This window comes from Condylura cristata, unplaced genomic scaffold (genome assembly GCF_000260355.1).
Source record: "Condylura cristata isolate star-nosed mole 26May11 unplaced genomic scaffold, ConCri1.0 scaffold00013, whole genome shotgun sequence".
NCBI classification, from domain to species: Eukaryota; Metazoa; Chordata; class Mammalia; order Eulipotyphla; family Talpidae; genus Condylura; species Condylura cristata.
In genome coordinates, this window is record NW_004567114.1 from 28,643,392 (window position 1) to 28,656,258 (window position 12,867).

A 12,867-nucleotide genomic window follows, 5' to 3' on the forward strand; every position below is an offset into this window, starting at 1 on the left:
AAAAAAAAAAACTTCAGAAGAATAAGTTAGAATAGATAGGACATCATTAACCCATCTTTGCAAAAGGAAAAATAAAATTCTCCAAAATGGTGAATACAATGACCCCCTGAAGAGAACTCTTAACAGCAATTATCTTCCACATTTGGATTTAGCTAGTGGCACTTATACTGACAACTAATTTAATCTTTAAAAATAAATTATGGTAAAAATAGAACTTGTGATATTTTCCAATTAACTTAAGCCTTTTCAAAAATTACTAAAAATTTTCACTTTCAACTCCCATTTATAACCACTTCCTCCAACCTAAGTCAGTGGGGTGGAATAAAATAACTAGTGGTCAGTTTAAAAATGTCTGATTTTCTAACCCTCCAATGTGAGTGAGACCCTTCATCTTTCAAGCACTCTAAAGCAAGGGGCCAGAGGCCTGGCTCACTCAGCCCCTGAGAGCCACACCAGCATGGGAAGGTGGGCTTGCTCACACCCAGCAGCCTATACCCCATCAGTTTATGCCCAGTGACACCCAGAATCAAGACACACAAACTTCTCTATGACACAGCAGCCTGACAGATGCCTAGAAGCGTTTCTAAGTGAGATAGACTTTATCAGTTACCTGTCTTTTAAAATAGAAATTTTATTGAAAAGTCTTAGACCAATCATTTCATTTTTAAAGAAATTTGAAATTTAACAGAATCCCAGTGTCATATTTAAGGAATATGGTCAACTTGGGGGAAATAATCAGGCTTATATCAATTTAGCTAATGCAAGTGATTATTCTTTAGGTTTATATATTATTGAAGTAACAATGCAACATTATGTAAACTTCAGGTGTGTCTGTCTCATTGATAATCAACATAAACAATATTATGTCTAAGACTAAAAGCAGTAAGAAATCACTAGAGAAACAATCAGAGAAACAGGTTTATAACAAAATAGCTAATATGAATTATTTCTTACTATGAGGTTTAACATGCTGTTTAAACTACTTTTTTTTTTTTTTTAGCAGTTCAGGTGGTACTTTCTGAATTTGTAGGCTAATACAGCTTGAACAACAGTTCCCTGACCCCAGAGTACTTACCTTATAGGTTAGCTCAATAGAATAAAGCGGCCAAGAGATCAACTGTAGCTTCCTAGGCATCTAAAGAGTGTAACTACAGCAATTCAACTTCTGGAAAATGTCCCTTCTGGAAGCTTAAATGCCTCTGAGGAATGGCAGCATCCTGCCAAGTATTTCATGCTTTCATTTTTTTATCCAATCCACTCAGGCAATAAGCCTGCCTTTGAAGTCTTAAAGTTGGTATTTCCTAAGTAATTCTAGCACACAATTCATACCTGACTGCCTAGCTGAAGTCAAGTATGCTACATTGCTGTTACAAAGATTTAAAAATTGTTTTATCTTGTTGGTATGTTCTCAGTGCCACTTGAAAAACATTTTAAGGTTTTATCTTTCCTTTGGTGCTGAAAACTGAGACACAGAGACTTTGATAATAATAATGCCAAACATTATATAGAAATAGTTGAAAGTGGGAACTCTTTTATAATGTTAGTGGCAGGTAACAGGTTATTATCTGTCTCATAGGTTATGTCCAGTCAAGATTCATTGGTGTAATAAAACCAAATATATATTTACAGGCATTCCACATGCAATGACATCTGCCCCCTGAGACAGGTAGAACTAGCTTCATTATCTATTTTCTATGGATAAAGAAACTGAGTCTTAGAGACAGAAAAATGATGAAAGTGATGTGGGAGAGCAGGGACCCCCCACAAGGCCCAGGCCCCAAGCCAGATGCTAGTTAGGCCTAGCTCATGACCAAGTCTGCAGTCTCTTCAAATATGTCCAGCTGTATGTGGTTTGATGAACAGTATTTCATTCCGATTTAAATAATTCAAAGCATTCAAAGTCAAAGCAATTTAGTCAAAAGAAAATGAAAACACAAAGTACTATACACCCTGCCCTCGATGATTTAAAATCAAGCAAAATACCTGGTAAACTGCAATCCTTTCCACTAGTCTTTCTTCTGTCTCTTCTACCAAACTCACAGAGGGCAATGTAGGCACAAGAATTTCCAGGTCCTTTTCAAGGGAGGCATAGTTTTCATCAAACTCTTCCCATTTCTAGAGAACCAAGAACATAAAATCAGCGGGAACCCTGTTCTACACAATGAGACAATCACAAACAAAACCGACCTCTGAGGTGAAACAGAATTAGAGCACAAGATTCCAGTCTGTCTGGAAAGATAAACCACCTGGAGAGAGCGCTCAGGGTCTAACAGCAAACTATTCACTACCTTTCAGGAGGTTTAAAAACCAAATGGACAATTATGCTTGTCTTGTCAAATCGAGGAAGGAGTATTGATTAGGTGAAATGATGCTTTCAGCTTACACCTCTGTCCAGACCTGAGAGCTGTGGTGAGTCTCTCTCTTATCTGGAAAGGCAAAGGGCTAACTTTTAAAACCTGTCTCAGTAAAAGCTCCATTAGTTGCATCTGCCCTGCTTGCTCCAACCTCAAGTCTACCACACTTCACCCTGCCCTACCATACTGCATGAAGCATCATCCACGATTTGAGGGATGTGGGTTTGTACTTCATTGGCGGCATGATATCTTAGTTTAGCTTTCTGTTTCTACAGAAGCCATTTGCACACTTACTACAGAGCTCCCCTGCTGTCACTAAACAGTATTTGTTGGAAAAACAGGCTTACTATTTGTCCCTATTAAAACAGGTCAGTTGGCTGTTGGGGAAACTCACTGGGTTCATGGGATCTTTTTTAAGTACCATGGAATATTACTACACACATCAACTCAACACACTAATTATTAATTTTATTAGCATAAAATAATACCATACCATATTATATTATGAAGTTGAATATATTCTGCTTTTTATTTCCATGAAGTGCTAAACTCCAATGTTTAATAAAGAAAAGAACTTTATGGAAATTTAGGGTTTTTTTTTTCCTTTAAAGGGACAAGATTATCATGAAGCCACATTAGCAACAGAATACCTACTAAGCCTGTCCTCTTTGGGGAATATGGTTTCTAAACCATTGACTACTTCAAATGGTCTTATTCCAGCTCTCAAAGCATTTTCAGCTTGTCTTTTAGTCATACACAGACTAGAAGGTAGAAGATGCTGTGTCTCTAACGCCTCCCCCTACTCGTGACCCCTCCCCCCTTTATATATGAGTATATCAGCGGCTGTTTCACTCAGGGAGCAGTAGTCAGAACCTGAACAGGGTTCCACATTCCTCTCTACTAGTCCCCATTTAATGACAGCTTACTGATAATTATATGCTTGTTTTTGACACCTGGAGGTGTTGGTTGAAAATCTGGAATTCCTAGCTCCAGTAAAAAGATTACATAATTCAAGTACCTGCAACAAACTTTGCAGCTGTATTCCACGTTGTTGTGATTTTTCTTCTAGTAATTTAACCTCTTTTACTTGTTCAGCCCAAAATGTTTCTCTCTTTTGCAATAAAGGAGGAAGCATTTTGTTGGAATATGCTTTGATCAACAACATGTCAGCAACAAGCTTCTGAAAAAAAAGCTGTAACATGAAGAAAGTTTTAATATTTAAGATTTATAAAAATCTTAAAAACCTAAAGCTACTTAAACTTTTGATACCACTAAATTTGCTTTTTAATTGAAAATCCTAGGATAGTCATATAGAATCAAAAAAAAATAAAAAGAAGGAAGAAATTAACTATGTATTCCTTCATCTTTATCCATTAATGGCATTTTAGCAAATAAAGCAAAATCATCCCAAGTAATATTTTCTACAATATAGTACACATTAAAGAACAATTAATCAATTTTAATTCCTAGTGAGATCTTCTTAAATTAATTCTGTTTTTAAAAAATAGTAAAAATTAGATACTGATATGGCTAATTAATTTCAAACAAAAACTGAATGGAAAAATGGTGAGCCCAAGAAGCCCAATGTTCAAGAGCTGGAGTGCTTAAAAGCTGGCTCTAATGTCTACTCAGTAAAAAAGATAATAAAGGGAAATATTGATTGGGGGTGCTGGCAGATGAAAGCTCCCAGAATAGTACTTTTAAGAATCATTAGAGAGGAAAGCTTTCCTTTCACAATGCGCCTCTCCATTTAGTTGGCGACCCCCTCCAGGTTCTTCTTATTACATGAATCCCCTCTCCTACCCCTTGAGAAAAACAGAGTTTATAAAAGTAAGTCGCATGGGGTATGGCAATAGATTTCAATTAAGGTAATTGTCTTCTCTTTCCCTCTATCCTTTATTTATCTTTCTATTTTTCTTAGACTAAGATCCACTTATCAAAGGCCTAGACTTCAGCTTATTGAATGGAGACAGGATGTCTACATCTTAGGCATTTTTTATCACGAATACATAGTTTGTTGCACATCTGTGACTGGTGATCAAGAGGTTTTTCTTTGACAAAATAAATGGAAAATGAAAGGAATTCCTATAACACTATGATAGACATTTATCTCTTGAAGTTTCTATTTCAATAGATACTTCTTTGAATCCTCAAGGAAAGTCTTTCCTGATTGCCCTCCTCCAATTTCCCCTATTAAATACTCTGAAAGCATGTACCCCAATTTTAAATTTGTCACCCTGGTCAACTGGAAATGCTATGAAAGAAGGAAATGTGTATTTTTTCACTCATGACCATATTCACAGGGTTTAGAGGGTTATGGTAGGCAGTGATATCACACTCTAATGGGTATTAGTTAAAGATTAAAGAAAAGATACAGTGCCACCACAGGAGGAGGAGGGTGCATTCTGTTCACTCTCACAAAAGCGTAGACTCTACAACGGTGGCTGACTTGTGGGTATTACCTGGTGATTTTGTATTTGAGCCTGTAAGGCCACTTTACTTTTGGTTTGGTGTATGTGGTCATGAGCAAGCTTTTCCTTTCCAATAGTCACTAGCTCTACCATGCCCTGCAGCAATGCATCTTGCTGGCTCTCGGTGATGAAAAACGGGCTGCCAAGTTCCGTGTACCTGGCTCGCAGGAGTGCCCACATGCTGTCAAGTACGTCCTGGAAACAAAGAGCAGGTATGCATAACAGTCACCTGACATGGAAATAAACACTCTCGATGAGGAAATGCAGAAGGCCAACAGGCACATAAAAAAATGCTCAACATCACTTATAGTCAGGGAAATGCAAATCAAAACTCCAATGAGGTATCACTTCACACAGTAAGAATGGCCCACATTAAAAAACTAACAACAAATACTGGCGAGAATGCAGAGAAAAAGGAAACCTCTTACATTGCTGGTGGGAATGCAAACTGGTCCAACTACCATGGAAAGCTGTGTGGAGTACCCCCAAATTATTAAAAAAAATGTATCTTCCATATAACCCATCAATTCCATGCCTAGGAATACACCCAAAGGACAAAAAACAAAAAATCAAAAACCAAACAAAAAACACATAAATTCAAAGGATACTTGCACACCATTTTCATCATAGAAATATTTACTACAGCTAAAATATGGAAATAACCTAAATGCCCAAAAACAGATGACTAGATCAAGAAGATGTAGTATATATGGAATACTACTCAGCAATCAAAAGGGATAAACAGCAACATGGACAGAGCCGGAAGGGATGATCTCAGTGAAATAAATCAGAAGGAAAAAGAAAAACATCAGATGGTTTCACGTACAGGAAGGGCACGGGAAACCATATAAGGGATCAAAAGAAAGAATGAAACAAAACTAGCAATCAGAGATATTCATCAGGAGAAGGGAGAGAGAAGGGTCGAAACAGGAAGGACAAGCATAAAAGTCTGTGTGGCTCATGGGTGTCTTGGTGGTGGGAATTTTATGGGGACAAAAAATTCTCCTCAGAGGAGAAATCACACATGACAAAAATGAACAACGATGTAAACATATATAAATAAAAAAATAATCCACTTGGTGGAAGAAAAAAGCCCTACTCCTTATCAGAGTAACTCACCAGTGACATGTTTTCTGCTCAGACATACCTCTAGTTTGTATACCTCTTGGAGCAGAACAGAGGGGAGGTGAAGTCTCTCCCCTTCATCTCTTAGTTTTGCCACCAGAGTTTCAGAGTTTTGCAGCTCCACTGTACAAACATCTGCTTTCTAAAGCGAGACATGGTACAAAAAATAAATAAATGAATGAAACCTTTTAAAACTGTCCATATTCATTTAAAACAAATGAAACAGCAGAGCAAAGAATTACTGAGAAACAAGAGCCTCACTTCCCTTTCTCCACCCCAGCTTTCACCAAAGACCCACAGTTGATAGTGGCTCCTAACAAGTTCCAAGCACGTAGCAATCCAGGCAAACGTGCACACCCTCACACAGCGCTCTGGCCTGCAACCTGCACTCCTCCCTCACCAGCTCTTCTAATAAGCACAGATTTGATCTGTACTGAACCAGAACAAGTCTGGTTCTTTTAAAACAGTATGTCACTGTGAGGCCAGACGCTGCTTTAGTAACCATCTGCTTCCCGTAGACTTGTCGGCTATTTAGAGATTTACATTCATTCAATAGGCGTGTCTGTGACTATTATATATTTATCTTCATGCATGTCTTATTTCCTTAGGACAAGTTCAAGTCCAGCCCTTAGAGCAATGACTGATCACTGCATGTTCTCATTCAGTGTTTGCTAAATACATGAAGTGAAACTGCAGCTGGATGAAGAGCATTTACTCGTAAGGTGCTGGTACCTTGCAAGATCACACTACCAAAGGTGGTAGGTAGGTCTTTTCCTGAATCTGGACAAACTTATATTTTGCCCAGCTGATAGGTGACTGTGGTCTTTTAATTTATGCATCATAAAGGATTACTTAGGGATTTTTAAAGGTTAACATAAACGGTTTTTCACTTTTACTTATTTACTTAAGTCTTGCCACTGCTCACAAAGTGTCCAGGGCACATACATAAGACTCTCTGGTCCAAGATTACATCAGCTTGAATTCTTTTTACTTGATTACCTGAAGCTGTTCATCAATACTCTGGCCACTAATTTCATTCAGAGTCTGTTGTAAAGATGTTTTGTTTTTAGTAAGTTGATCATATAATCGCTTTATTTCATTCTGGAAATAAACAGGAGACAGTGAGAATTTCATTGAAGACTACTTCACCTTTTAAATTTTAGTTGACCTTCAGTTTTTGTGCTAGTAGACATTTCAAGCATATAGCAAGTAGAGGAATCTAGAATTACCATCATCCAGCTTCAGCACTTACTGATTCATGGCTGGTTGCTTCTCTTCCATCCTCCCATATACCCTCTTAACTGTACCTAGCCTCCCTTCCCTTGGCTTATTTTGAAGCAAATCCCAGGTATTATATTGTTTCTTCAGTCTATGGGTTGCTAAAAGATAAAGATTTTTTCCTTTAAAATTCTGTAAGTCAGTGTTAATTCTTGGATATTCGTAAGCACCGGTTCCCGTGTTGCATTCAGCCATTTAATGAGGGTCACATGGGAGGCTGTCTGACACAGAGAGGAGTCACATTTCTCTAATTGTTTATAGTATTTTTTGTTTATTTGAATTGGGATCTAGATAAGGTTCAATAGATTGCAATGGGTTGATATGTTCATTAAGTTGTGTGTAATCTGCAAGCTTCTCCATCGCTGTTTTGTTCCTTGGATTTAGGGAGGGTGCTGATGAAAAAAATGGGCCATTTATTCTCTATAGACTCCCATGTGATTTGGCTGTCTGTACCCCAATGTTGCTTAACGTGTTCTCTCCCTTGCGTCTATTATACTTGGACTCTAGAAGCTTCTTCAGATACGGGCTTGGTTTTATGAGCAAGGCTCCAGTTTTACTGCAAGGTGCAGTTCTATTTTCTTATTTGTTAGGTAACTCTTGCTTCCTAGCTAGTCTCTACCATGTCTCTCCTCCAACCCATGCTAGATATCTGCCAAATGAAACTGCCTGTCATTTTTTTGCTCAAAAATTTCATTTGATACTTAATGAGTGGCTGAATGCAACACAGGAATCACTACTTAAGCTCATCCTAACACGTTCATACCTGACATCTGGGCATGGGTCTGACTTTCAAACAGTCTCTGACAGCAGAATTAACTTACTGATTCACAGAATGAATGTCTCCCCACAGTCCATAGCTATTCCTTTTAACGAATGCTGCCAAGAATTGGAATTAATGGAGATGAGAGGTCTGTGCCAAAGTGGGCCAGTGCTCAGAACGTTACCTGATAACTGCAGTTGTAATCAAGGCCAGCTTTCAGGGACTTGCTTTTGGAGGCTGCGGCAGTCTGGGTGTGCTCCAGGTAGACTTGGAGGTTATCAAAACACTCAGGGAGCAAGCTGGTGTTCTTGCCAGACTGAGTCATGGCTTTCAAGATATTGTCCTTCTTGTCACTCATAGCTAAGTAGAGTTTTTTTAGCTCAAGAGCCAGCATCTGTATTGTGGAGAGGAAGGAAGACTCGGTGAACGAGTTGGGAGAGTTCTCAGTTCTGGCTTAACTAACGGCTTCATAACAGCCAGCACGTGGGCACAGTGGGTGTTCCCTACCTCGTAGTGCGTGTGCTGGGTACAAATGTCCTCTCTGAAGAGCCCAGGTGTTTGCAGTACCTCCTGGACACTGCCAAGACACTGGCAGAGGGTCAGAAATAGTTCAAATAATTTTTTATCCAAGTTTGTGTATGTTTCTTCTGTCATGTTTTCCTGAGTTAAGAGAAAAAAAATTCAAACCATTAGGATTGTGTTTTGTCCTAAATGGATGTAGTCCCAGATTTCTTTGTAATTGACAGTCTATGTTATACTTTTTACAGTAAGCTATTTCAAACACTTGGTGAAGTAGGTAAGATAATAAATAAAGGCATTTAACTCTGAGAGAGACAAGCTTGAGAAGCAATGTTAGATGGTTATTTCATGGAGTTAAATTAAAAGATGAACCAGAGATGAAGGCCTGAGCTGACCACACAGGTGCAAGTGTGGTCCCAGATGACTCATACCATTCCTCTTCCCTTGCTCCCTGCTCCCCAACATTTAAGTGTAGAAGGGGGTTAATGAAATCAAGTATGGCCTGGAAAGTAAAAAGTCAAGAAAATTGAAGGGCATGATTAAAAAGAGGTACAGTGTTTTAAAGACAGATGGGCTGTTGAGCCAGGATGCCATGAGTGCCAGGTTCATGTGAGAATTAAGGCCACCTGTCGATGTACAACATCAGGGGGTTCCCAAGTGGTGCAGGTGTCCCCTACCAACCTGCGTTCGGGAGCCACAGGTCTATTTTAGCATAACCTATTGGAACAACTCTTTCTTAACCCATAGATTCCAGTTACAAATTATCCGGCAGCACTCTGAAACTGACAGTCACCCTATAGGGTAAATGAAGACTGGCCAGGCTTTTACACCACTGGCCTCTGTGGCTATCTCCTGCAGCCTTGATTGTACTAACACAGGAAGCACTTGGGAGAGTGGGCTCAGGGCACACATGCCTGATGGTAGACACCTGGATGGTGTGGGCATGAGTAAGTGTGCACACTTATGTCTAAGAGGTCAGGGACATAAGCGTGGTGTTACTCAGAGAAGGTATGGTGGAATGGCTACAAAGGAAGACCATGACAGGATGCCAGAGAGCCCAATGCGAAAAACATATAGATTCACTGGGGGCTGGGGAGCTTGCCAGCCTCCCAGGCCCCTGGCATCCCTGCCTTGCCAGCCTTTGAGCTTCCTCCACAATTGGAGTAAAAAGTTCATTAAAGCCTGAAAAAGCCACTGAAGGCTCCAGGATTCTCCTTTTCATCTGCCTGAATCAGTAGAGAGCCTGCCTCATGCCTTGCCTGCCAAAACACACCCAATTTGAGCTTTGCTTCCTACTATCTTTTCTGATGGATCCTAATGTGACCCAGCATTTTATTAAGTTCACTCATTTCTGGAAACTTGGCGATATTCCACCCATGCCCTTCCAAACCCATTCAACTCCAGAACCCCGCTCTAGACAGTACCAATCAATTACCATCCTCTTTGCTGCTAATCCTGGCCTCAGGCTCAGAAGCCATATTTGCAAGTACTGGCAAGAGACCACTTCTATAAGCAATTCTAGGATCTATCCTCTGATTATTTCATTATTTTTTAAATATAGAAAGCTATAGCCAATTTGTAGTGATAATACTGTACTTTTTTTGTTAGTGAAAGGAGGGAAATAGATACAAAGAGCAGCGGCTACCTGTGTCTGAAGGTCATTTGCTTCTTGACGCAAGTCTTCAAGGTGGATGGTACAGGTTTTCAGCTCTTCCATGGTTGGGTATCTAAAGCTATACACACTTACACTGGGTAGAATACTCGTATTTGTGGCAACCTATTTGAATAAAAAGGAAATCCTATTATAGGCAGTTTGAGATCCTGTTATGTTCATGCAAAACAACAAAAATGCATTAGCATGTGGCTAATGAATTACCTTCTTGGTAACCATTTTTGTCTATCTTCTCACTAATACAAAAATGATTCAATTTTAAGTATTTTGGACAGCCTGAATAGTCACAGTAAGCTTTTCTTATAAACTCAAAGACCCACTTAGATATCAAAATGAGGAAAAACAACCCATAATTTGAGAAACACAATAAAGCCACCAATCATTTCCATTTTATTTAGTAAATGCTATATATGTTACAAAGTTAGTTGTTTTTCTCCCCACTAACAGTGAGATTCTTGATATAGCCAACATTTAGAATAGAGCACAGATTTGCACCTTGATTTGTTATTGAGAAAGTAAGTATTGAAATGACTCAGAGTTAATTTCTTCTGCAATTGGAAAACTAATGTATAAAAAAGAAAGAACAGGGTGGCAGATGATGCTACTTGGAGAAAAACTACTGATACCATTCTGCTTGTGAAAAGAACACTACACATGTTAGAGTGTATATAACAAGGTGAACCCAAGTACAAAGTCCTATCAGAATTTGAGTCAACTTCACTGGAATCAAATAAATATTCTCAGCAGAGTACTGAAAAGTTCCCACCAATTGGGAAATTATTGGTTACATTTGCCAAGGCAGTTTGAATTCAATGTTGAAGGCAAAAGCTTGCTTGCTTGCTGTTTGCAATAGTGCTCTGACAAAGTGCTATCCCACTCTTGGATCTCTGCAGATAAAGCCAGCAGCAGCTGGCACAGTATAAATAAACTCATAGTAGTGATGATAAGGTGCATTAGTGGGAACACCATTGGCACAGGGGCTGGCACACTGCAGATTCCAAAGAATCTTTTGATGAATGATTAACACTATATTTATAAAGTGCTTTTGACATATATTATTTTCTTTGTTCATTCAACATATAGTAATCAAGATTTTATGCTGTTCCAGGCACTCAGTGTGAACCAGGCCAACAGGGTCTATCTGCCCATGTCCTCTAGTAGGGAACACAGACAAATATGCAGCAGCACAGTGCAGTAAGAGTTCTAAGTAGAAAAGTCCAGAAACACAAAGGAGACACAGCTAGTGCTGACTTCCAAGAAAGATGGAGAAAAGTGATAGCTAGCGAAAAGCCCTTGTGGCATCTTTGCTTTCTAAAAACAAATCGCTACATAGTACAGAACATGCATATGCATTCAGTGGACACTGGCTGGATTTTCAAAGCTAAACATGCTTATTCCCCTGTGTTCAGACACACACTGACCTGAGGCTGCACAAGCTGAGGTAGAGGTAGATGAGTTTTTGATGAGAGTTCATGATGTAAATATTGCCATTTATCTCCCCGTTGGCCCTGGGGTGACAAAACCAAGTCTGGAGCATCATTTTCAGGGCTGGATGCCTTATTACTTGTAAGGGAAAACAAAAGCGTGAAAAGAATAATCAATGTATACTTTTAAAAATTTATATTCAGTGTTGTACAAGTGATTTTAAAAACAAACACTCAATTCTCCCAACTGAACAATTAAATGCTCAGGTGTTTCAAAAGCCTTACCTCACAGGTGACTTCTGAGTTGCATCTGTATGATGCTGGCAAGAGTGGGACCACCTTTTTTGAGCATTACAATCTATGAACTTGATTAAATCTTTTTGCTCTGTAGGTTTTAATTCCAGAACCTAAAATCCAATGAGATTCAAATGAGTCAATCAATCAGTGCTTTCAGTTAGTATCCAAAACCTGTCGAGATAATCTGATGTTCAACCACTTCTTAAATTCCTCTTTCTTACTTCTCTTTTTTGCCTCCTTGGCCTCATCAACTTTTATTTAAAAAAAAAAAAAATGATTTCACACAATGACCAAGAGTTGTGTCCATATGGACACAGTTGTGTCCATATGGACACAGAAAATCACCAAAAATATACTAACATATTTTTAAACAACAGGGAAGGAGGTATTGCAGATACAGAGGAAGGTTATCCTGAAGTAATATTTGCTTAGCAGTGTGGAGGTTCCTCAAAGACTAAAAACAGATCAGCCATTCCACCCACCCAGCAATTTCAGACCCTTCCTGGTGGTGCAATGGGTTAAGCGCAGCACTATGAAGCAAGCCACAGCTGCTTTAGCACGAGTTCAAATGCTGCCAGGGAGGTGACCCACACGGCATGGCAGACCTCTCTTGTCTCACCCACTACTTCCCTCACTATTTCATTAGATCTGCCTGTTCTGCTCCCCACTCTGTCTCTGGTGAATCCTCTCACCACCCCTGCACCTCTGGCCTGTACCCCAGTTCTGTATGCATAAATAAATAAATCTTTAATTAAAAAAAAAAAGAACACAAAACAGTAATTTGAAGAAGCCCCTGCACTCCCATGTTGACTGCAGCACTGTTTACAACAGCCAAGTTATAGACAACTTAAGTGCTCAAAAACAGATAGGTCAAGAAGATGTGGTACAAATACACACTAGACTATTTACTCAGTGATCAAAAAGGATAAACTCATGCCATTTGTAGCAAGATGGATGAAGCTGGAAG

At 39.1% G+C, this 12,867-nt stretch overlaps 1 protein-coding gene across 2 annotated transcripts in view; it reads right to left on the reverse strand.

Annotated features, from left to right (window-relative positions):
* The window catches only part of SYNE2 (spectrin repeat containing, nuclear envelope 2), a 239,253-nt gene that overhangs the window by 70,285 nt on the left and 156,101 nt on the right, over positions 1 to 12,867 (reverse strand). For both annotated transcript variants that reach the window (XM_004681792.2, XM_004681791.2), the window contains exons 68-77: positions 11,889 to 12,010; positions 11,601 to 11,742; positions 10,153 to 10,284; positions 8,496 to 8,648; positions 8,173 to 8,382; positions 6,950 to 7,051; positions 5,973 to 6,092; positions 4,817 to 5,020; positions 3,373 to 3,546; positions 1,984 to 2,115 (exon numbers count right to left, since the gene is read on the reverse strand). In XM_004681792.2, the coding sequence (XP_004681849.1) occupies positions 1,984 to 2,115; positions 3,373 to 3,546; positions 4,817 to 5,020; positions 5,973 to 6,092; positions 6,950 to 7,051; positions 8,173 to 8,382; positions 8,496 to 8,648; positions 10,153 to 10,284; positions 11,601 to 11,742; positions 11,889 to 12,010 (1,491 nt within the window). The remainder of the gene's footprint in view (positions 1 to 1,983; positions 2,116 to 3,372; positions 3,547 to 4,816; positions 5,021 to 5,972; positions 6,093 to 6,949; positions 7,052 to 8,172; positions 8,383 to 8,495; positions 8,649 to 10,152; positions 10,285 to 11,600; positions 11,743 to 11,888; positions 12,011 to 12,867) is intronic.